Source organism: Xiphias gladius, chromosome 6, assembly GCF_016859285.1.
Source record: "Xiphias gladius isolate SHS-SW01 ecotype Sanya breed wild chromosome 6, ASM1685928v1, whole genome shotgun sequence".
NCBI lineage: Eukaryota > Metazoa > Chordata > Actinopteri > Istiophoriformes > Xiphiidae > Xiphias > Xiphias gladius.
This window is the reverse complement of record NC_053405.1, coordinates 14,298,888-14,325,355: the sequence shown is the minus strand read 5'-3', so window position 1 is coordinate 14,325,355 and position 26,468 is coordinate 14,298,888. Positions and strand designations below refer to the sequence as shown.

The window sequence follows — 26,468 nt, the reverse complement described above, 5'->3', positions numbered from 1 at the left end:
TGTTCCAAAAAAGCAAATGTCAAATAATCAGCAACAAAACTGCATATTTAAGAACAACAGATTGAAAAAGAAAAATTAAAAAATCCAGTATTCTGCAGAAATAGTAGGTCGTTTTTGGAAGGCTGGTAGACAACTTGATCAATTCTAAAGATTTGAGTGGAAAAACAGATGGCATGATACTTACCTGGACTGTATGGTGCAATGGAGAAACTTTATCAAAGCCTTAAACATTAATAACTTGCTAAAGCAATGTTTGACTGATTAAAAAGCATATTGTGTACCTTTTTGTGCCTGTTCTATTGGCTACAATAAAAACCTTGTACAAAATATATATGAACATCATAAAAAGTCATTCGAGTGTCAATAAATTAGAGAATCAATAATGCGAAAAGAAGTTATTGTTGTTACTGTAGTTTATTTTGAATGGAAGGGCATTAAAACCGTAATAATACCTTTTTGATCATTTTTTTTTGTTCAGTGTTCAGGAGGGTAAACATTAAACAGTAGCCAGAGATAATACCTCCTCTCTGTGTGTGTTTGTGCGTGTTCGTTCGTGTGTGCCTGTGTGCGGGTGTGTGCGTGCATGCGTGTTCATTCGGAGTCATGTGAGGGCACCTTTCAAGTTCAAGCTTAAAAGGCTCTGTTCTTTTTTATCAGCCTGTCTATTAAGCTTGTTATGACCTTGTGTCATTTAGCACCAAGATAACAGCGACAACAAACAAACCTGGAATGAAGACATGACTCAGATAGGATTTTGTACACCCTCTCAGTGGTATTTGTCAACGTTGTATCTAATAGAATTAGTGTAAACACTCTCACTCTGATGCTCTCAGGAAACACAGCGAGTAGACACTGAATCCAAAGTCCCTGATTCATTTCCATGGCGACGCCGTTTCTTGTTGATGTTGGTATGCATTTAAACTCCATATTAATATGTATCTATATCTATATCTATCTATCTCTCTCTCTCTCTCTCTCTCTCTCTCTCTCTATATATATATATATATATACATACAAAGGAACAAGACAAAGAGTCTCCAGCTGTGAGGTTGTGCTTTGAGCTAAACGGTGTCAGCGTGCTAACATGCTAACAATGATAATGCTTAAATGCTAATGCAAAGTAGATTTAATGTTCCCCGTGTTCACCATGTTAGTTTAGCATGTTAGCATCCTGATATTTGCGTAAAGTCCATTTTAGGATGATGGAATGTCATTTTGCAGGAATAAATCCAAGTATTGGACAAATTATGATTTCTGACCTTATGATGGCGCAAGAGGAAAAGTCAGGGGATCACCAAAGTTATTACAATTCATTCCGAGAGGGACATGAAATTTTCATGTTAATCCATCCATGTTTTGACATTTCACACTTAAAATCACAAATGTCAAACTTGTGGTGGTCAGGCTATTACCTAAATAAACGGATTAATTCTCAGGGAGGCATGAATGTCTGTACCTAATTTGTATAGTTTTGTTGTACAAAGTTGAGATATTTCACAGGACAAGAGAATTTCTGACCCACTGGTGGTGCCACTAGTGCATGAAAAGTCAGGGGATCCCTAAAGTTAGTAGGATTCGTCCTCTGGTCACCACAAGTGTCTCTCGAGAATTTTAAAGCAATCCATCCAATTGTAGTTGAAATATTCCAGTCTGGACCAAAGTGGCAGACTTAACAGACATGCCTCAAATGTACCAGGTATTGCAATGTATAAATTTGACAAGGAAAATTCACTGTTCACTGTTTTTTTGTGGCTGACTACACAACTACTGCACATTAGTGACCAATGTGTCAATAAACAGTCACTTCTCTTTGACTGATGCATGCATTTAACACTGTTTGTGGTCAATAGCCCTCGCTGAACTAGATTAGCATTGTCATGATGGAGCAATTCTTGAATGAATACAAAAACAAATGAGTTTAACATGTTCTAGGACCTGTAAAAGTTTAGCAGTATGAACACATAGTGCTGCTCACATCGGGGGGGGGGTGCTTATTCAAATTCAATAACAAACAGAATGGAAACACTTTGGTGACAGCTCCCTGTTGACTATTACACACAAATGCAGTAAAAAAAAAAAAGCAATATAATAGACTAATCATGACTGAATTTTACTACAGTCACGTTGTCCAGGGCAACACTGTAACAAAGACAGTAATTTAATGTCAGACAAATATCACTCAGTGCTATTGGTTGAGATTCTTCTGCCATCTTAAGCCGTCCGACAAAAACGCTCAACATCCCCATTCTTTTTCAATCTGCTGGATGTTTAAACTGGCTCCCAGAAGTCATAAAAATTTGATGTTTTTCCGTGTGGCTGGGTGTAGTGATGTGCCTTACGAATGACTTTGGAAATTATGTGATGAGCTTTGCATCCTCCAGTCTGCTTGGCGCTGCCTGAGCACTTAACGGGCCAAAATCCATCCCCATACGTCTTTATAATGGCACTCGGCCCTGCATCCTCACAGTTTGCTACCCTGCTCCCAATTTTCAGTTTGAGTTTCTGTCTTTCCTCACCACAGAACAACAAATCAAAAGATGTAAAAATGATGAGCATATAAGGTCTTTAAAATGGTCATTCTCACAGCGACTGGCTGGAATTCGTTCTGGGTTTTTCTAATGTAACCATTCTGATAAACACTAAATTATAATTAGTTAGTTAGTTACTTAGTTAGACTAATACAGTGCCCCAGTTCTGTACTATACATCAATACAAAAGTGTTTTCTAAGCTTTTATGTGTTATGTGCAGTGTTAGAGGAAGTATTTGATTATCTTACTTGTGTAAAAGTAGCAATACAAATAGAAGTCCTGTATTCAAAATTAAAAGGACCCATCTTGCAACTAAAAGGCCTCCTGTTAGTATATAGGATATGAAAGTGGCGTTTTACTGTTGTAGCTGGTTGATATGGAACTAATGTTATATACTTCATATATTGTTGGGTAGTTTTGTCCTTAACAAGGCGTCATACTGATTTTATATTGTATATGCAAAAGCTAATCTACAAAGTAACTTGCAACAACAGCTGCCAAATAAATGTAGTGGAGTAAAAAGTGGCCTTTTCAGTAAACCTGAAAAGAAAAGGATGAGTGAAAAGGAAAATAAGAAGGAGAAAAGAGAAAAAACACGCTGTTGTGATGTGCAAAGTAAATCATGGAGTTACTGATATGAAAGACCTGGATATGTGTGTCTGTAGCTATATGTCTGCTTGCTTGTGTTGAAATGCATGGAGGCGAGGGGAGGGCAGTGCATGACAACGGCAATATGAATACTGAGTACTACATAATGAAATTGATCACCGTCACGACCGGACTACTACTCTCTACTATTGAGAGTACAGTAAATGTACGTACTAATGTACTTTGTGATATTCCAGAGCTGGTTGGGAGTGCACCACTGCTGGACCTGAGCATGCATGAGATTAATGCGCATCGTTTTTCACTGGGTGAAAGAGCGCCCCCTTGGGTGTCAGTGTTTAGTAGCCACAGCTGGTCTAGGTGGTGGAGCACAAGTGAGGATGGCATTACCTTGATTAGTAGCTACTTTCATGAAAAACTGTGAAGGAAAGCCCCAGCAACGAGACTTGGCACCAATGAAACCATAAAATGTTGGCAGCAACGTTACTCAAATGACACAAGAGAGTTAACTGACAAGATTCCCTGTGTGTGTGTATGTGGTTTTTTTTTTTTTTTTAATGTGAACAGATTCCATGCTTTTGTTTGCCAGTCAGCCACTTAGTTGTTTACTAGCGACGGAGGGAAGATTTCAGGGCTGTGGGTGAAAAACTACTGCCCAAAATGGTTGAATGCTGGACCTGGGCCCTGTTTATAAGAACAAGAGGAAGAAGACGACATGTGGACATGTGGACAGGGGAGAGTTGGACACAGGCAAAGTATCCTTGGAGTCTCCTTTGGTAACTGAACGGCTCGCTGCCAGATGACAGATGACGACTTCTTCAAATTAGGTAGGTGAGTTATCTGCTATCTCCGTGGCTTTCTTGGTGCCAAAATGGCCCCGTGCCTGTCTCTGTCATGTACATTCTGTGCAATTGTTGTGGTCACATTGCTTGTAAAAGCTAAATTGTAATATGCCTTGTTTGCCTGAACGTAGCTGTTGTTATTTTATTTTATTTTATTTATTATGGTCCGGCCTGCTGAATTTCGCCGTTGCATGCTGTCCATAAACACACTCAGCAGCTCCGGACGGGTCACCTGTTAGGTCACTGCTGTGTGTGTGTGTGTGTGTGCGCCTGTGTGCCTGTGTGTGCGTGCATGTGTATGTGTGTGTGTGTGTGTGTGTGTCCTGTGTAGAGGTCTGGTGGTTGCTTGATTTGTCAGCCTTGTATTCCACTTAACTTGTGCAGTAAAATGGGCTGTTTCTTTGGGCGGTGTGTTATACTGCACCGAGCTGTACTCCTAACTGAGTAGGTTCTAAGCTTTTTATGTTAAAAAGATAGAGATGAGTGTAAGTCATGTATCTTAATGATCTGTTTACTGTGTCTGTTTAATTTGATCACAAATTAAATGCATAAATCTCATTCTGTGGCTGAGGAAAACCCCATACAACCTTGAAATCCAAAAGTGTAGATACATGTCTCACTTTGCGCCTTCATAGATGACCTGCCTCCCTTGGCATCCTCTGGTTTTTTACTACGCCATGCTACCTACATTTCTTCTGTGTTAATTCTCATGCATGGGCATGACAGTGTGACATGGAATTACTCTCTGCAATGCAAAAATAGTAGATAATACAAACAGTTTCACATTTCTAAGAGCTTAACAAATACTGGGGCAAAAATGTAAAGTTTCTTTGAGAGTGGCGCTTGTGAAAAATCTATTCATTAAAATCAAGTCTTTATTTCACCCTCTTCGCAATTTCTCTATCACATTATGAGATTTCTTGAGAGCAAGTAATGTCCTCAGAAAATAATGTAAATCTGACCATTATATATTTTTAAATTTCATTGTGTACTGGTGGATATTGTAAACTGATGGTGGTCTGGTGGTCCAGTTGGTCTGTAATTTATTTAATGTTGAGACAATGTCATATTTTTCTGGAAATCTGGCCGGCAGTTGTCGCTCGGGACCAAAGCGTTGGGCAAACACAGACTGAGATCACCACAAATCAATACATTATTGGGGTTGTGGCTAAATATTTTTCGAAAAACATCAGTCTGGGAGGATACAACACTGATGAAGTGTTATTACACCAGAATCGTATGCTTAAATTGAAGCAAAATTAAGTAGTCAGATCACAGAGCATGGTCTGTGGTTTGTTCATTTTAGAAATGGACTTTTGACTTGGGTTTTTTTCTTCTCAGTAATGACAGTTCTGCTTGTTTTACATTATATATTAACCACCCTGCATCTATGATTCAATTTTCTTCAAGATATAATGGGTTTTCCAATATTACTTAAACAGTCTCACTAGAGGAAAAACATCCTTGCTGAGCAGGATTAGCAACAGCACCGCTCTTTGTTTTCCCATGGGAGTTTGAAGTTATTGAATTTAGCAGGAAAAGACATTTTATCAGTAGTAAATGCATCTCTGTTCTTTCTATATATGTTTGAAGTTGGTACAACAGCAGGAGGTTCATTGTTCGTGCTAAAGCAAAACAAACAGCTGCTGTAAAAATAAAGGCACTATCCTTGAACATCCTGGTGGAGTGTTTCAGTTCAGGCAATAAAGCGGGAGGCACACGAGGGAACTAAATTAGAGGAGTTAAATCAGGCTGAGACAGAAGCTAGAATTTTTCCACAATAATCATCCTGCCTGTAATCGTACAGCAATTATTTGAAATTGTGTGAGAGATTACACAGTGACTATTACTGATTATCATTATCGGCAGGCTGCTGGTATAAAGGGACTCGCTTTAAGAGGGAAGATTGAAATGTAAAGACACTTAAACAGCCACTCACATTTAGTCATAGGATTCATCAACCTCAAAACCTCATAAAAATCTCTCTTGGACCACCTCTTAGCAAGCTGAAACATATTGTCTTATAGATCCGGCCTCTATTCAATTATCCTCCCTCTGAAAATAATTACAGAGGGGAGGCAGGGATGAGGGTCATGCCCTCTGCAGCTCACAAGTAGGTGGTGTTGGAGGGTAATGCTTCTTGTCCACATCCAGTGATGTGACAGGTCAGGTTTTGACTCTGTACATGGCGTGTGTCTGTGTCAGGAGGGGGACGTCAACATGTGAGGAGATAAATGCCCGTAGTGAGTGAGTGTCATGTCATATGTGCCGTAAGGTTTGACTTATGGGCTTCTGAAGGCCAGAACCATTCTTTGTACTGCAAAGGATGAGTCTCATGATATTGTACATTTTTCTTACTGTCAATAAATCATGTTAAAGGCTAAAAACTAACAACGGATAGATCCTACTAACAAGTATTGTCTGTGTAGCCAAAGCCTGATACATCTAGCAGATACGCAGCAACATTATCATTTATTTGGAGTCTTGTCTGTGTCCACCTGATAAATGTAAATCCAATATTCACTCTCTTTTTTAGTTCTGTTTTTGGTCTCCACTTTGGTCTCCACCAAGTCCTGAGGGAAATATCTCACTCTTTAGCTGCTAAATGCTCCACTATGTTCACCAGCTAGTCGCTAACTGCGTTTGTCTGCTGTCTGGTGTCGAGCAGGTAGTGTACAGTGGGTTTTTTCCGGTGATAATGCTCTGTAGGTTCATCAGTGTGAGACCTCTCACATTTTGGTTTGATACATCATTGTTATAAAAATAAGCTGCCTTAAAGATTTAGGTCTTTAGTAGGAATAAATGGTCTTGGGGCGAAGTTGGATTTATGCTTGTGCGTCAAGGACTTGTTGAACTTAGAAGTATGTCAACGATGTGATTTGTAGATGTGCGGAGATGCTGTATAAACTGGTATACAGTGTCTTTTACCTTTTTTCATTAAGGCATCAAAAGTATTGGTATAGTTGGTCAAAAACATCTTGCTGGGGCTACATCTGCCAGGCAAGGTAAACATTATACAAATGCATTGTTATACGCTACTCGGAGTCTGTCGAGAGCAATTTTCCTGTATGGGCACCAGTAAGGCAGACAGAAAAACCAGGGAGCAGAAAGCCCTAAAAAGAGCTTGTCTCACCTGCACTGAGCATCGCCTGAACTTTCACAGGAGTCTGTTAGTCCTAATGTACACAGAACGAGTCTGGCACTTGTTCAAGCTGTCATCACACATGCTTGTGGTAAGCATATTACCAAGATAGTTACTGGAATTTACATATTGCAAATTACTTTTATACAATCTAATGGGAGATAGCGGTCCAGTAATGGGCAAATCAGTTTCAATGAAAATAATATAGTTAAAATGACCAAAGTAATTTGTCCCATAAAGCAAATGAAAGAATGTAAACAGTTATTGTCGGGGATATAATTAAGTATGATTTTGCCTGATCACATACAATTCATTTGTAGTTGCAGCGGTGCTATAAACAGGAGAAATCCAACACTGAACTATAAATCAAAACATACATCATAGGTATTAACCCTTTTTTGTCAACCACAGACAGGCGGGGGAAGTCCGGAAGTGCTTTGAGATGGACAAAAGAACTGTGAACTGAATTTTGAGACACATACACCAAAAGTTTTTCGCTTTTCTCTCAGAATTTTCTTTTTTTTTTTTTTGTGCATTTGAAATTCCTCTTTGAGAACATAATGAAACAGTTTCACTAATGAGACCCATAAACATTCATTGATTTTAAGGTTTAGCAGTTATTTAAGACTGAATGACCCTGTGTGTGTGTTTAGTTGTAGAGGATATTCTGGGGGGGGGGGTTCAACTTTAAGCGTTTTAATTAACATAACAGTTTACTGAACAACTAGATGAATAAATCTGGCTAAAGAAAAAATAAAAGTCTCTGTAGGCTTTGCAGAGTTTATACATCCTTATGAAGAGAGAAAGTTCATTAAAGGCCAGTAGAAGCAAATTAAGTTATCAGCTAATTATTGATGATAATTAATGATTTCCCACTCTAATTCACTCCTAACTGAGAGACAGAGCTAATGAGAACTGAGAGAGAACGGCAGTGTGGAACAGGAAATTAATGGCTGGTAGCATGAGGCGAGTTGTCAGTATGGCTCTTTTCAGTTCAGCCACTGAATATGACGTATTTTGCTTCATGTTTCACATCTACATTATTTGACATTTCTAACCTGAATATATCTAAAGTGTCTGTGCTATTTTTACACTGCCCTGCTTTATACGTTCAAAGGGACACGTAGAAGTGTTATCCCTGACCGCTCAGTATAAACACTGTTGGCCACTGAGAAGCTTGTGAAGGAGACTGTAAATCCAGCAGCAGCTGTAAATTAAACAGTCGTTGCTAATGTTATTGTCTTATACTCTGATACTCTGTGAATAGGGGAGGGCAGCATAAAATGGACCATCTCGTAGCCACACACAGTTTGTGTCATGAGACCTGAAATATAGGAAGAGCCTTTCATTTCACTATAGCCGTGATGGTTTGTGGTTTATGGATTAATGGCTCTTGTCTCTGTGTATTTTCAGCCATTTAATCAAAAAGCTTATTAAACACAATTTCTTCTGTTTCGAAGCACTAAAAATTACATTACAAACTTGGCTCAAGGTTAGATTCAAAGGAGTATGAAAACCCGTTTTTGTTTTTTGAAAGGGTTGCTACGTGGTGAATCCGAGCCAAAAGCCCAGGTGTAAGTAGGACTCTCAATACCTGTGCTTTTACAATATCAAAACAATACTTTCTTCAGTACCTCAAATTTAGAAATATGAAAATGCTTTTATCATAGCTTTTGTTTTTATATAGCTAATCTAGCGGTGCAACAATTGGTCATTCAATAGCAGTATAATCGGCAATTATTTTGAGTCATTTCTCAAAAGTTTTACTAGTTCAGACAGTAATTTGAATGTGTCACCTTTGGCTCTCGGACATTGTACTGATTTTCTCCAGGTGTTTCTCAAGGCAGCAAGCTTCAACAAACACTCATGAGGGATACCTCCTTTTTTTCAATAAAAGATCTTTGTATGTACTTGACTCTAAACAGTACACAGCTCAGAATTCACTTTGATGGCCACAAGGGCAACGCGACAGAAAGAGTTTGAATCTGAATACTCTAGTGATGGAAAGTGCGAAGAAACGACGTTAAAGTGCTTCATTTTCTTGTTATTAGTAACAACCCTCAGTAGGTAGTGCAAAGCTCCTGTTGCATGACTAGGGCTACAACTGAGGATTGTTCATTCTTTTGGCCTATAAAATGTCAGAAAATTGTGTAAAATGCCCATTAGAATTTCCTGGAGCACAAGCTGATGATATCAAAAACCTAAAGATATGAAGCTTTCTAACACAGAGGACAAAGAAAAGCAACAAATCCTCACAGTGTAAAAGCTGGAACTAGAGAATGTTTGGCATTTTTGCATTAAAAATGAGTTTAACGATAAATTGGTTCATCGGTACCAAAATAGTTGCTGATTAATTTTCTGTCCATCGACTAAGCATTTGAGCTCTAACCATGACATAATCCAGCAACCAGCAAATGATTAAATGGAAATATGAAATATCCGCAACCATCCAGCGCCCTGGGGAATTCTGGGAAGGATAAGTGAAAGTGTGGGCAGACAGGGCGAGTGTTTGCTCGGCTGTCTGCTCTGTCTGACCGGCGACAACAACATCCTGACGCAGTGAGAAAATGAGCGAGAGGGAATAAATGAGGGGGGCTGAGAGATGGCGCGAGCTCGCCCACAATCAACCACACAGACATAAGTAACCCAACACCATCCCACACCACGATTAACAGACATACATGAACACACAAACACACACACACCTACACACTTGCCATCACACAAATCAACAGCAATATTCAAATATTATTCAACGGAAAATATACTCGCACTGTTTATCTATCCTCATCTTTGGATTATATAAAAGAGGAAGAAGCAATGTAAAATAACTTGCTCTGTCTTTAGAGGATCTTGCTGAGCTCCGTGCTGCTTAACAGATGATGCATGGTACATTTTCCATTTCATCCAGTCATTTTTCATGTGAAGTCGGATGTCTCAAGTCTATCAGCTGCGACTTACTGCTCACCCTTTTTTTCCGATGAAATAATGCAGCAAATCTAGCCAATATCAGGAATCATGTGATTATCAGTCCGATCTTATTTGGGGGGGAACAGTTCAGTTTAGTGTGGCAGACAAGATTTTAGAGTAAGATACGTCGTAACATTATTAGGAAGCAGGAGTACTTGGAGCAACAATGTACCGTCAGCATTTTTCGTCTTCAAAGTTTTCAAACCACGTAAAGTAGCTCATGAATGCAATGCTGCTCAGTGGATGGCTGAAATCAGAGCCTGTTTCAGCACACGAATGTACCCCAAAAGATCAGTTTACATTTTCAACTCACGACGTAACAGAACTTTAACAAAACTCAAACCCGACATCGTGTGTGTTTAATTCGCTCAATTACATTCTTTTATAGTAAAAGGATGTTTCAGTTAAATAGTGCTGGTGCAGCCTCCTCGAAAGCATTAATGAATGCCTCCCACCAACCCCGTGTGTATACAGTACACAAATGCAGTATACAATCAAAAAAAATGTAGTACCACTTTTTAAAGAGTATTAGCATTAACACCAACCAGTGTGTCACTACTTTGTCTTTCTCTGTGTGTTTATGCTGCTTGACCCACTGAAAGGTCTCAGTCTTCTTCAAGAGAAGTGGCAGTGATTCTTGGATTGTCTGTTTTTAAAAAGTTATAAAAACCGTGAGACAAAGCCCCTGCAATCCCGTTGTTAGAGCGGGGGTTTCAGACGCTGTTAGGTGATCCCACAAGCACTTTGTTTGAAGCACAATGAGGCCTTTACATTGGGCAGAAAACAAGAAAACACCCCTGTTGCATTGCTGGACCGTCCCAGTAACACACGTGGGCAGGACAGACTCGGACAAGAACCCTATAGGGTTAAGTATCAGTACTACTGAGCCACTGTGCTTACACTACAGGTAGACGATTCTTAAAGAAAAAAAATTTACTCAAAGGAAAAAAAATTCCGGAAAGAAAAAGCTATGTGCGAATGATGCTTATAAAGGCCAGAGCAGAGCGTCATCTGCATTTTTAGCCATGTGAATTCCAAGCGGATGTGGGTGTTTGAGTGCTCGAAGTCTGCTGCCAATTTGTGCCGTTCTACAAGGTCAGCCAACATTTCCCTGTTGACATTCCCTTGTCACTGAACGGATTGAATATATAAAGGAAGATTTCACGAGAACGCGAGAGAATAAATGGGACTGTGAATGTGAGTTGGTAGAAAAGAGGTGTTTTAATCGGATGAATTTTATTAAAAGTTAATGTCCAGTAGTAAAGCAAATTCTAAACATGTATGACTGATAAAAGAGAGGTTGTCGCATTCAACAATTTTCTCATATTTGGAATTTTCTCTTGGGTACAAACAGATTTGTCTAATCGTCCAGACCTGTCATGCACTGTACAGACAGTCTGCTTTCTTCCACACATGAAAAAAGCAGTTTGTTCACTTTATATTTATTATTGAATAATCTAAATAAAGTAACTAACTAAAAAAAATCAACTTAAATTCATATTTTTTTTTTTTCGTCAGGAGGGAGGACTCTTCTTTCTTTCTTTTTTTCTTGTACAATTAAAAGTTTTAAAATTATTAAATAATTATTAAATTAATTTCAGGTCCATTAATTTGACTACAGATACTGCTGAACGTCTTTTGTTTTTCACCACTGACTTCTGACAGCAGAATCTAGAGCTCCATCGTGTGAAATACCTCTTTTTACTCTCGGCTAACAGACAGGCATCTTTACACCACAGTTTAGTGGCATTGATTATGGTAATTATCTCGACGTAGACCTCGTCACGAACAGCTGCCATCCATCAGGTTGAAATGAGCGAGCTAAGAGAGTTTGATAAATCCGACTTGGAGCACTTTAGACAGGTTTAGAATACGGGTATGGAAATGTTCTTGTAGAGGCCCTATGTCCTGAAGTATAGAAAAACAATGTACCGTCAGCATTTTTTGCTTCGTGTCTTCACATTTTTAAAATAACATAAAGTAGGTCATGAATGCAAAGCTTCTCAGTAGATGACTGAAATCAGAGCCTGTTTCACTGTACACTGTCCCAACCTGAGATTTTGTGGGTTAAAGTGGATACCAATGGTATAAAAAACCAAGTAAAGTATCAAAATGCCCCCAGAGACTTTTTCAAATACTCCTCACTTTCTAGTCTCTCTGACTTACTGTCCGTCTGTCCGTCCTTCCGTCTGTTTGTACAACTAGTTATGCTGTATTTGTGTCACATTGTCCGCACTCATCTTTATTCGGTGGGTACAGTTAAAATAATACGACTCTGATTTCAAGGTGAAATCAAATACCTTTGCTTGTTTAACAGCAAGACTATTTACGTGCTTGTATTATCAAGAGACGGAAAATGAAGGGATTGATAAGAATTTCCAGGACTTACAAGCGAACGCTGGAAGAGGTAAGGTCAAGTTAGAGTCACATGTTTCCAAAAAACCACGGTGGTCACAATGTAGCAGGTTTACAAAGCAACTGAGGCCTCACTTCGGAATATAAATACATAAGAGTGGGCGGATAGCAAAGAGTGATGCTGTTTTCGGAGAAATTACTTCAGAAACTAAAGCTTAATCATGTTATCATGTTGTTTTCTTAGATATCATTAACCCCGCAGATCACGTCAGAGAATTTACTCGTTTATTGTTCTTTAGTGGAAAGATGTGTGTTACACAAACATTAGCTCAAGCTGTTTTTGGAGGTTATGGTGATGAGAGCTCTGCACGTACTGTGTAAAATTCATAGTAGAAAAAGAATAACTGAATAACAGATTGTTGTCCCTGCTCCAAACCACATCCATTTAATAATAGCAATTTTACACCTTCCTGAATTCTTTTTGGAGATAATGTATGAATAGAAAGCTCTGCTGTGGTGTGTATGACGATGTGTTTTCTGTTGTGGATCTGCCTGTGATCTTGGTGTAGATCAGCTGATCACTTGCATCATTAGGTCCTCTTAGCAGTGGAGGACTGGGAATTGCTGAGCTCTGGGAGGACGGGTCCAAATTGTTTTTTCGGTAAATGATGTTCTGTTTATATGTGTGCCCCTAGGTAAACTGTGATGTCAGCAGTGGACAAGAAATGTTAAATGAATGTTTTTGTTCATTATTTCATATTGTGTTATGCCTTGTACCTGTTTAGCTCATTCTATGCTTACGTGAGCAGGTGGTAGGCTCCAGTTCCGTGAGGGTGAAAAGTAAAATGCCAGTCACTGGTCGGTAGAGAGGGAGAGTGTGTGGCAGCTTTTTCTGTGACATTGCAGACTTTGTTTTTGTTTTCCCCTTCAGCTTAAGTTATTTTGTTGATTTTTCCTTGGTATTCATTTTCACCTGTTAATATTTTTATTAATAAATGTAACCTTTTTAGAGAGGACTCCTCACCAGACATCTATTAACAATATCTGTGCTGTTTATATGGGGTTACATCACAGCAAGGTGACTATACAGAGAAGAACTATTTGTTTCTAGAGCATATTATAGTACACCGTGTACAGAGAATACTTGTGTCTGTCACATAACAGACCAAATATTAGAGGAAATAGCCCATCGTCTGAAATGTCCATACTAAGGTTGCCTGGGACATATGTCCAGGCTGCCTTTTTAGTATACTACTTTCAAAAGCAGAAGTGCAAGCAGACACACATTATTTCCATCATTGACAGAGGTGCATAGTAGATGTGGAATTCAACAGATGGCGAATGGACTGCACTTTCATAGTACCTTTAACCTGAGAGCAGGGCAGACTTTTCAAGGCCTCACATTCACCCAATGACACTAACAAAAAGCTCCTCCCCGGCATACTTCTACAATGACTGGAACAAAGGACGGAACATTATAAAGCAACTAAGAAGGCATATTTTTTTATTCATTGAGGAAAAGTTGAGGTAGCATCATCAGATTACACACTTCGATCCTTCAATGACTTGGAGTTGCCTGTCAAATATGTACTTAGAACTAGAGTATCTTAGTGTATTTTAACATATTCTTCTGCATGAAGTTCTCTTCTTAGAGTCAGAAAGATGCACTCTGTGTGCCAGCTACATAATTACACCATGCCACAGCAGAATCTGTACTATACATGTGTGTATTTAAAATGTCATCACCTATATAGTTTTGAATAAAAGGCTCAGATGTGCAAACTTTTATGAACACCTGTTGAGATGGAAAACAGCTGGTACTGTATGTTTTGTTGTTTCAGGGCAACACAAAGCAAACAATTATAGCATAGCAAGGCACTGAGTTCCTGTCATGTTTGCTGAGCTTCACCAGTGCATCATGTCATTTGTTGTGTTTTCAGCTGCTGTTGCAATTGAATTTTTCCTCTGCGATAAATAAATTACTCGACTATAATTTCAGAGGAGGGAAAAGGAAAATGGATCACTTTGAGGAATTAAACTTAATGTTTTGATACATCTCCAAGGCAAAAAAAATGGCATTGGATAAAAAACAGCAGCTGTGCTCTGACAACAAACCCACCTATTCATCATCTCTATTTAGATACCATTTTCTGGAGCATTAGCAAAGACTTTAAACACCAGCACCATCTTAATTTATTGATTCAGTGATATTTTAACGTAAAAGGTTTTCAAATTGATTTATGCATTTCCAACAAAAATTAAATCACACACAATGAAACATCTGACATGATCATCAGAGGAAGTCAGGGAAGTTGAGGATGGAGCTCAGTCTTGCTTGTCTCCAAGTATGTCTGTGGGTCTTTGTGGCTATTGCTTTCATACGCTGACAGTCAACATCAACATTAACTCATAACAATACAACAAATCTCCAAAAATGGAAAAGACACATTTTTTTCCTGAGTTTCTGTTTCGACTCCTGTCTAACCAAGTATGTCCCTCACACTGCAAATTGGAGGAAAACTGAGCTTTTCCCCCTGAGACCTGTCAACCACACCCTATGAATGCCAACCTTGCATTAATATGGCCTTATTGTGCCAGATATAACAATCTAATCTCAAGCTTCAGAGTTATTTCTCCTTCTGGCAGGCTGCAGCAAATCTGTAAGTCCACTAGTCTTATTACTTTTACCCCTGCCAAGAGGGTATAATGGCCCCCAGGAGCATTTATTCCATATCTGCTGTTATTAAAGCAAAGGAAGCAGAGTATACTGATTCATTTTAAGTGTAGATTGTGCGATTGAATTTTAAATGTGAGTTTAGTTCATTCAGCTGCCATGACTATGCAGGTCACCGGTTCCAGTTCAGAAACACTAAAATGTCTAGGACAGTAGTTGGTCAAGACCCTCCTGATGACTTGGTGTTATCTTACAAGCAGCCAGACTGAATAACAGTGGAGGCCTGTTGACATATGAAGACTAAACTGAGGCAAGAACCCAAGTATGATAACTCACTCCTCATTTACTGGAGCTTTCAATCAATTTTTTAAAGTTAATGTCGAATAATAATAACTTTGAGGTACTCCTGAACCTGACCAACATGGCCTTTGAGGAGGAGTCAGAGTGTAAAGACTTGGCTGACACGCCTCTTCAACATTGCATGGAGGTCGGGGACAGTGCCAGAGGACTGGAAGACTGGGGTGGTGGCTCTCATTTTTAAAAAGATGTACGCGAAGGTGGGCTCGAATTATCCGAAAAAAATATTTCAGGGCAGCGAATTAAATTAAAGGTGCTATATGTAAGTTTTTGCTATTGCAACATAGCCAATGTTAGCATTAGCAGCTGTTTATTTACCAGTCTAGAAGAAACGTTGCGAGTTCAGTATCGAACTTCATGCCATTAGTCGCCAAGAGCTGTCTCCAGCGGTGGAAAGCAACGTCAATGTTAACTCTTGTTCTGTTTCTATTTCTATCACTTCTTTTCTTCTACTGAAGTTAGCATGCTAACCAGATATCCCCGTCCCTTTCTGTCTCGCAATACCACTTTGCGATAGTTAGTCACTGTAGCGTCCAGTTTCCCCTAAGACCAAAATGAAAGGATTAAGAAGTAGCGTTGCCCAGAGGGCGTATTCTAACCTCTTTTCTTGTAAACACAACAATGACTGAAGCTCTTGGTAAGTAAACAGCTGTTAATGCTAATGCTGGCGATGTAGCCATAGCAAAAACTTACATATAACACCTTTTTAATTGAATTCGCTGCCCTGAAATACTTTTTTGGGATTTCACAAGGAAACTTTTCCTTTACTAATTTCCTGAAGTTTTATTGTGTTTATGTTATGCTATCATCACTTGTTTGTGTCCTGATGAGTGTATTTTTAAATTATTTGAAAAGCTAATGGTTTAGAGTACCTGCCATTCATGCAAGAATCTGAATTGTATTGTCAAATTCAGCAAGCATTCAAGTCAGATGGCAGATTGTGGCCGAGGAGCTCCTTTATGTGAAGATTACTTTTTTATAACACTGAAATCAAGCAACACAGATACACTACACTTTCAAGAGCCGTCAGTACCAGCAGCAGAAAGATAAAAATTTAAACAAGTATGTGACAGACGTGATGCACCTTGTCTTCTGTAGCACTGGTGTGTAGCTGATGCAACCTGGAAGCAGTTTCCATTTTTGTCGACATACATTTTAATCTTTTTCTCTCAGTGAGTTGAGGTTTTATACCCGTTAAAACAATTACTTTGAAATTTACACATGTATGTTTTTCTTCTGTACTCACTTGTAGTTAGTCACTTGTTGATATAAAACAAAGTTATTGTACAGTGTAGTTAAAACTCATGTCAAATGGATCTTTGTTGGAAAAAATACTCTGGCATGTTGAGTTTCATATCTCAGCTAGCAGCCACAGTGGATATTATGGAATAATCAGAAGAAGGTAATGATTGTTTGTTAGCATTATCTTAACGCAAAATAAAATTTTGTTGTCAATAGACAGCACAAGTACTAAAACAAAGCAGTAATGGTGTCATGGCTCAGCAGACAGAGGCACAAGTTTCTTCAGTTTCTAAAGAAACTAGAGAAGAAAAACAACTGCTTTAATAGACAGGTGATCTCTGAAAAGTGCAGAGCAGAAACACGGCAATGAATCTCCTCACTGATTACCACATAATGACTATTGAAGTCCTATTCTGTTATGCTCAATACATCCTAATCTTCTTTCTCCAGGAAACAGTAGACTTTGCACTTTATCGTTGTTGTAGTTGCAAGTTCAATTCATATAAAAGAATCATATCACAAACTTATCCGCCTTTAGTTCAAAAAGCAAGAGAAGGATTCCAGCAAAAAAGGGAAAAAAAAATTTAAAATTTTGCACTACATTGTTTACTACTAGTGAAAAGCAGTTAATCAAATGGAGGACAAAATAACACTTTACTGGCTCACCTCTTACATTTTATTGTTGCAGACGAATATTACTTTATTGTATTCACCTCATTATTAAAAGCTTCTTTCCTTCAGTGTACCACCAATTTATCTGATTTCCTAACATTTGTGAGAGTGAGTGAAGCATACGTCAGGATGCAGTAAGATACTTATACTACTGTGCAGTGCTGCAGGGACATTTCCGTTTACAGGGATATAAACGTTCTGTAGATTTCCAGCCATTATCGAGTTTACAGTGAGTGAGATTATTAGGGCATATGGACTGATTTTAGCATTCAGGACATGCAGCTCAAGGTTATATACTGCAGGGCAAGTCTCTGAAATGGAAAACAAAGAGAGCGACCTGGCTTGGCTTGTGACTACCGTGTGTTTTTCTGTGTCGCCTCTGAAGGAATATTTTGTTTAAGATGAACAACAAGGTGTGCAAATTTCTGATCTCTCTTCCACAGGAAATTTATTGTCCAGAATTCCAAATGAGAATAATGTCTCGAGTATTTATATATAAAAATTAAAGTCCAAAAAGGTTAAGAAAAAGTCCAACCAGAGTACCCCCACCCTCGTTTTGATTGGAAATTGGCACTTGCTGCAAAATTTGTGGAATCATATTCAGTATTCACAGAAACACAGCAGACTGTGGTCATCTCATCCAAATTTGACAGTAGTGTATGAAGGGTAAACTACTAGATTGTTTTAGTGTAATCTACCACAAGTCTGTTCTCAGCTGGTCTATACCATGACTCAGAGAAAGTCCCCTCATCCAAATGCTTCTTTTCGTCGTAATGCTCTAAAACACATATTGAATAATGTCTGGATGTCTCGTTGGGGCCCTGTGGTACATTTCTGAATGATCAGAAGGCTTGTAATCCATTAGCTAGATGTTATAGTGAACTAAATGAGAGTGCATTTTCAGTCTGCAGTAACTCCATGAGGATGATGGACCCAAATGGCACTGAGCCATCTTAGCTGCCACAGTCTCCTTGGAGTCTCCCCTTACTCAAAACCATCTGGATCCGCCATAATTATCTCTGTAGAAAGTACATATTTGTCATGAGTGGGGTGGGGATGATAGACTGATGTACGGTGTAACCCAGGAGAATAACACAGATCCTTTCCTCTTATCCCTTATTATTTCAACTTATGTTGGCATAATTGGTGTCATGTAAAGTATCAGTCGGTCCACCATTTTTGTCCAGACTGAAAACCATCAAAAACAACTATGAGATGGAACGCTGTGAAATTTTGTACAGATATGGTTTCCAGAGGATTGATCCTACTGACTGTGGTGAACCTTGACCTTTCCACCATGAGGTCGATATTTTTGGGCCAGAGTAGAGTTGAAACCATTAGTCAATTAATCGCTTAGTTAATCAACAGAAAATAATCTGCAACTCTTTTGATTACCGATTTGTTGATTCTGTCATTTTTCAAGCAGGCTCTGGTTTCAGCTTCTAAATTGAGAATATTTGCTGCTTTTCATTGTCATAATTCATTGTGAAGTATATATCTTTTAGGTTTTTGATCAGTATTTTTTTTCACTATTTTTGATATTTCATAGACTATAAGATTTATCTATTAATTCTAAAAAATCTGCAAATTAATTGATAATGAAAGTGATCGTTATTTGCAGCCCTAGTTCAGAGTGAAATATCTTGACAACTACATGATCGATTGCTGTGAATCTTGCCACAAATATTCAAGGTCCCTAGAGGACTAATTCCAGGTATTTTGCTGATCACTTTACATTCCCTCTAGCGCCACCATGACGTTGACCTTTTGGGTTTTTATTGTAACATCCTATCAACTACTGACATTTGGTACACATGTTCATGGCCCCCAGAGGATGAAATGTAAAAACTTTGATCCTTTGATCTTTTATTTAGTTCCATCATCAGGTTAGATTTGTGGAGGTTATGTTTTCACCTGTGTTTGTCGGTTGGTTTATTTGTCAGCAGCACTACACAAAAAGTACTGAACCAATTGGCACCAAACATGTTGGAGGGATGGGGTGTGGCCCAGATAAGAACCCAATAAATTGTGGTGCGGATCCAGTTACATGGGCGGATCCAGGAATTTTTTTATTACTTGTTTGGTTTTGGTGGAGATATGCGCTGTACAGAGTCACATTCTAGTTTTTTATCCAATACTTTGGTTTATGAATAGATACATTCAAAATTAATGGCATTCCCACCAGCCTCAGCTGTACTTTGTGTTTAGTGCCAATTTTCAAATATCAGCATGCTAATAAGCTAAACTAAGATGGTAAACATTACTGTATACCTGCTAAACATCAACATGGTAGCATTATCATTATCATTTAGCTCAAAGCAGCTCTGTGCCTAAGTACAGCCTCTCACAGCCATCTGGGTCTTGTTTATAGTTATTCCATTATGAATATGTCTGCTATTTCTGTTTGCTGATAGCAGCCATAACAAAAAATCTGTTTAGCAGATTTTGGGGTTGATCTGGATCTGGGATTTCTGCAGCTGAACTGAATAGTTGTGATTTCTCAGATATGATTTCACAATGATAAATTAAGCAGCTTTGAGGCTGCTTTCACAGTCCAAGAATTGTTGAGGGTTGGCAGAGATTTGCACTCTAAAGAGAGCTTTTTTATTTTTAATTTACTACTTTTTCATGGCTGAAAAGGAAAGGAAAATTCCTTTCCTTCACTCATAAGAAGGGGCGGCTGTATGCGTAACTTCCTTTAATCCTTTCATGACGGTCTCACTCCAGAGCAGGTCAGATATTCAGAGAGAAATGGAGTAGAAAAGCTTCTGTCACAGTCCGCCATGTTGACAGGTTAATGGCTGGTTGAGAAATACAGGCTCCTGAAGTGCCCTGAGCTTGTTCACTCTTCATGCTCCATATGTGCTGGTGGTCAGTGAGTCAAGCCAAAGGGACAAAACACTGTCATCCCTGTGGTTCAGCTGTAAGGCAGCTTTTTAATCTATCAGGAAACAGTGTCACACAACGGACACAACATTCCCCATTGATTTGTACTGCAACATTACAGAAAATATCAGTGCATTGTCAAATCAAAACTACACTTCTTTAAATCACCAATGCTTACCTTGAGCCAGACTCATAACCCCAATCGGTAACAGAACTTGGCTCGGAATAACGTAAACATTTTGAGAAAAAATGAATCCAAGTAAATATTTTTGCATTGCAATCTGAAGCAGTCACCTTGGGCTTGAGGAAATTATTTCATTACTTATTTTTGAAAGGTTTTTTTTTAGTTTTTTGCATTTGCCTCTAGATATATTGTACATAATGGCAGGAAATGCAGACAGAGATGAGATGCAACAAAGGTCTCCATTCAGAATTGACTTTGTGTTATATTGTATGCATCAAAACTAGGCCAGCAGGTATCCCTGTTTTTTGCCGGTTCTTTACTGCAGCCACCTTCAGTTTCTACTTGTTTGTGGGTCTTTCTACCTTCAGTTTTGTCTTCAGTGAAGTGAAAAGTTGGGTTGAAGTCAGGTGACTGACTTGGCCTTTGAAGAATATTTCATTTATTTGCCTTGAGAAGCTCTCGAGTTGCTTTCCCAGTATGTTTTGAGTCATTATCCATCTGTACTGTGGCGCAACAGCCTATACATTTTGCATCATTTGGCTTAGATGAGCAGATAGTATCGCCCTATAAACTTCAGAATTGATCCTGCTACTTCTATCAGTAGTTCATCATCAATAAACACCAGCGACCCAGTTTCATTGGCAGCCATTCATGCTCATGCCATAACACTGCCTCCACCATGTTTGACAGATGATGTGGTATGCTTTAGATCATGAGCCGTTCAATTCCTTCTCCATACTCTTCTCTTCCAGTCATTCTGTACAAGTGAATCTTGGTTTCATCTGTCCAAAGAATCTTGTGCCAGAACTGGGTGGACTTTTTTAGATGGTTTCTGGAAAGGTCTCATCCAGCCTTTCTGTTCTTGCAGACTTTTACAATAATGCACCTACCTCCTCGAGAGGGTTCTTGACCTGTTTAGACGTTGTAAAGGGCTTTTCTTCACCAAGAAAATAATTTTGCTCTAATCCGCTTTAGTTGTCTCCCCACGGTCTTCCAGGCCTCTTGATGTTGCTGAGCTCACCAGTGCATACCTTCTTTTTGAGATTGTACCAAATTGTTGATTCGGCTACTCATAAAGTTTCTGCCATCGGTCTGATAGGTTTGTTTTCTGTTTTAGCCTAATGATGGCCTCCATCTATTGCATCGACACCTCTTTGGACCGATTATTGAGAATTCCCATGAACAGCTACCAAATGCAAATTCAACACCTGAAACAAACCCCAAACATTTTTATCTGCTTAATTTGTCATGAAATAATGAGGGAACAGGCCACACATTGCCATGGAACTGATTGTCAGTCAATTGTCCAATTACTTCTGAGACTCCCAAAATGGGGGACTTCCCCCATTTTGTGAAAAGCCTTGAATTAAACCTGAGAGTCTACTCTTGATGGCTTCATTTCAAATCCATTGTGGTGGTGTACAGAGGCAAAATTACACAAATTGTTTCACTGTCCAAATACTTATGTACCTAACTGTAGATTGGACATCTTTGTTCAGTATTGATTGAACCTGCAGAGAATCAAAAATGTATCAAGAAATATTTTTCTGCACTCCAGCTAGTATGAGTCTTGAATTGAGCTCCCAGAGCAAGACACTAGAGGGTGGATGTTTGCCAGCACTAGGGGCTTGAACCCTACTCATCTCGTTGAAGGACTGTTGAACTACTTTCCTCCCCTCCCTGCTGTCATCCGAGAATTTTGGAAATTGTTAAAAAAATAATAACTACTGTCAACAGCTTTTCCTCTCCTGACAGCACAGCACACTGAAGCCAGTATGAATACTGGAGAGAAAAATCAGAAATCCAATGTTCGCTGAAGCTGCATGTAAGAGCAACAGCCCTAAGGAAGAATAACATGAAGGAACAGACTGTCTAAAATGAAAGGTAACTAGATAGTCTGATGTTTGTGACAGTGCAGATCGACAGCGATTGGTCAGAGAAAACAGCTGCATAAACATGATAACTCATCACTCATGAAGCAGAACAGCTCTCGCAGGAGCAAATGGCTTGTCACCAATTTCAAAAACAACAAAAACATTTGCTGTAATCTCCATTTTTGGTATTAACCTTTGGGCAACAGGATCAGCAGAGTGATGACCAGTTATTTAAAACATCCAAGTTTAATTCCCAGTGACACCCACTTCCCTCTTGGACTGGGTTGTACCAGCTATTTGTAAATCCATCACTAAGTTTGTGTGTAACGTCTTTCCTAAGTTCTAAGTAAGTACAAGTTTGTTTAAAGCTAGTGATTGACTAAATTAGGTTGCATAATTAAAAAATAAAAAAGCTATAAAGATTAAAGCATAGCATTGGTTCAGGGAGCGCACTGTAATTATGCTGTATTGGCTGATAGGCATCAGTTGTTTCATATACGCTTCAGAACCATTGGCTCATTCACTGCTCATGATTTTTATTTGTATATGCATACATGGTTAAATTATGTGTGTTTCATAAATATTAGCTGGGAGAATACAACTCCCGATCAGCTAGAGAGAAGATTTATCACTCTGTTGGGTTTGTTGGAACTACAAAAAACACTCAGTCCACTTGCTGTTGTATAATGGTGTCAAAGAGTGATGGTTCTTTCCTCACAACCTGTTTTAATTTTGCTTTAATCTCAAATTTAGTAAAAAAAAAAAAATGACCACATAGATCGTTTGTGCAAGCAGCTTATTACAACTCATAGTTACGTTTTATTGTTAGGCGACCTCTAGTGGACGTGGTAGTTATGACAGGAGGACAGGAGGAAGTCCGGTGATGTTTTATAAAGAGCGCAAAGTCTGCATTAGGAGGATGTTGGGGTGGATGGATGGGTCCACAAAACACAGGACTTTGACACAGGATACTGCTATTCGTTTCCCGTTTAAAACAAATAGTCCTCATATAGTTTTAACCATGGCTGTTCCCCAGCCTTAACTGCGTGTTTATTACTGTAACCATGACATTATTTTAACACAAACCACATTGTTTCCTGAACCTGTAAGCATTGTAACTAATTTGAACTTAAGAACAGCTGCTGCAGCTAGCTCCTGGTTCAGCACCCTTGACAAGAACACCGAATCCCTGAAACTAGGGAACTGTAGCTGATCTGGGGGGAGGAAAAAAGAGAGGATCTGTTCACGGGGTCAACAAAGGATCATATAATCAGTATTTTTCAATGAGACATAGTGTGCAGGCCTTGTGTGTTCTCTCTTTATATTTAAACAGCAAAACACCAGTCAGAGCTGCCCAGAACAAGCCTGCTTCAGTGTGACTTAAATTCCTGACTCAGTGGAAAATGAGCATCAGTTGTTTAACAGTAAGGAAGTGTTACTCTTTCACTTTTTAAACTACTGTGGAGATTGAACTCATTAATCGTCCAGGAGCTGAATCACTGATCTAATCTGTTAGCTAGGGACTGGTTAAAACAAAACAACTGTCAAATCGGTGTATTTCATACTGAGTCACAGAAGAACTTTGATCACTCTGGGCAGATGCTTATATGAAGTAATCAAGTTTATATGAGTTCAAACCTTTCACTTGACACAAAAATGCCTGAATTCCACTAACCCTCCGATGACATAAAGGGACGGGCTGCTTACTAATTGTTCAGGGAGAAGTCATGGTCCACAGTCAGCAGGGCCTTGGCCCAGGTTCAATTCCTGTTACCTAATCAGTTTGGGTAAAAGACTAATCAGAAATCCACACAGAAAATTATCTTCTCTGCACACCTGGGGTGCTTCTGACAAAGCTACTACGACCCTGAGTTAATGCTATTTTCCCTCATTTGCAGCATTTTCTTTTCATGGTTGCACTGAATGGATCATTGTTTGTGAAAAGGGATCCTTTATCTCCAGATTAAGTGACAGGCTTTGCGGCTGGAAAAGTCTGGCAAAAGGGAACATTTGACAGTTTCAGGATCACTGAGATTCCCCAGAGCAAGAAGATATGACTTTGAAAGTTCCCATTTACTGCAGTAAGATGAGCAGTATCATTGCCGTACCATTTACTGACATTCATGTACACAATCAGTAGATACCATTTTAACCTTACCTGACTCCTTTAATGGAAGATGTTTGTACTTTGCTGGACTTGAGCCCTGCGTAGCAACTCTGTTTGCCCTGGCAACAAATGTCATGAGGAGAAAGTTCAGCCTTCAAGATGCTAAACGCCTGTCCAAGCACATGGGGATGTGTGCGGGCTTCTCAGATGGAATTGAAATTTAATGGAGCAGCTACAGCGATAAATCAATACAATTTGGTATAGAACCTATGCCCCCAAGTTGTAATCAAATGGCCTTTGCACATCAATGTTATACCGCAGTGCTGAATGGAGGGCAGGGTTTTTGATTACAGGGTGTTAGGTATAAGGCTGTTAGTGACTCCTGCGTTTCAGTAAATAAACCAATTATGTTAAAACAGATGGCTGGCTTGGTGCATTGAGGCCATCGGCTTTGGTTATTGTGTTACCATTAGTGGTGGACCACTGCTGCTCCAGCCCCAGCAGTCACATCATGCCTGTCACTGTAGTCACATTAAAAGCTAAAATCAATACTAAGCGAGACTATAGAGTATAAATAAATAAATAGGAAAATAAATAAATTAACAGTACAATAATTACACCTTGTACGATGGATTTTATATAATGGGATATTGGTGGCATTTTGTAAACAGGAGAGAAGATTGCATATACATCCATAAACAGTCCAACACCACAACAATCCAAAATAATCATTAAGAATTTTCTCTTCCCCTGGATTGTGAGTAGCTCATACTACTTCCAGGCATCTCGTTTTCTATCTCGATTTACAGTAACTCAGTAAAAGGTCTCATGCTCCAGACCCAAGACTGAACTGAATTGCAATGAGCCTATATTGGACAAAATGGAAGCTAATTGCCTCAGCTTACACAAGCCAGCCAAATCAGATAATTGCAGAATGTACTGTATGATAAAAGCTGCTTTGATTGGGGAATATGGATTTGATCACTTCCAATAGAAGGAAAATGTCCACGCTGGAGGCTATACGGGTTGCACTGATATGTGACCGTAGATGGGAGTATTTGTAAATAATTTTTTTGCCGGGCTTACTGAGACTTCTTACAAAACAGTACTAGTTCTGTTTAATACTATTAACAAAGCTGTTTATTCTCCATCTAGCTCTGCTCTAGCTCCCAACTGTTCCCACCGAGATGGTTATAAAATCCTTTAATTTCATACTAAAAAAATGAATGATATTTGACAGAAATAATGGCCTGCACATGGCCTGTCTTTCTAATATCTGCAGCCTAATTTGAATGCATTTGTATTTTCTCTCGTATGAACTCCTCTTCCTGTCCCCTAAATATTATTCCCACAAAGTAAGACGAACAGGTCATGCATTAATGAAGGATTTATGCAGAGACATAAGAGTGATTTCTTTATCAGGGGAAATTCTAGGGAGAAACAAACCTGTTCCCTTTCAGGTCTTGAATTCAGTTTCCCTGATATATTTTCACACGTAGAGCTGCAAAAGTAGTTAAATTAAGATATGGTCACATTACAGTATGTTCTACGAATATTTACTTTGTTTTCCTTTCACTTATATGGAGGCCCGTACAATGGACAGACAAATTCAAGCTTGCATTTCCTGTTTTAGTGCGATCTCTGCATTGGCTCTGGTGGACTTGCAGGTCAGAATTCACTTTTGTCCAACGTTGACAGGGCGGATGTGCTCAGTCAGGCAATAGAAACAATCATGCACAGTGTTGGGAAATTTATTCTAGCATGGTACTTAACAATTTTTGGGCATTATTGCACAACACTAAAACGATAGTGTCACTTTCATACGCTGTCTACAGTTTCCGATGGCTATGATTAATATTTACTTTATAGTCGCTTCAGAGTCACAACATCACGTCCTTTTTCGTATCCGAGAATGGGACATTTTGACGGAATGGAAACGTATTGCGACTATATATTTAGTCCAATGACAGAAAAGCAACTATTCTGATAATCAATTAAATAACATCCTGTGGTTCCAGCTTCTCCAGT

The 26,468-nt window shown here is 39.0% G+C and overlaps 1 protein-coding gene across 1 annotated transcript in view; it reads left to right on the top strand.

Moving 5' to 3' along the window:
* Positions 1-3,508: 3,508 nt before the first annotated feature.
* Positions 3,509-26,468, top strand: part of LOC120791028 (ankyrin repeat domain-containing protein 13C) — an 88,087-nt gene continuing 65,127 nt past the window's right edge. The window contains exon 1 of the mRNA XM_040129128.1: positions 3,509-3,962. Within this exon, the coding sequence (XP_039985062.1) occupies positions 3,935-3,962 (28 nt within the window). The 5' untranslated portion in view covers positions 3,509-3,934. The remainder of the gene's footprint in view (positions 3,963-26,468) is intronic.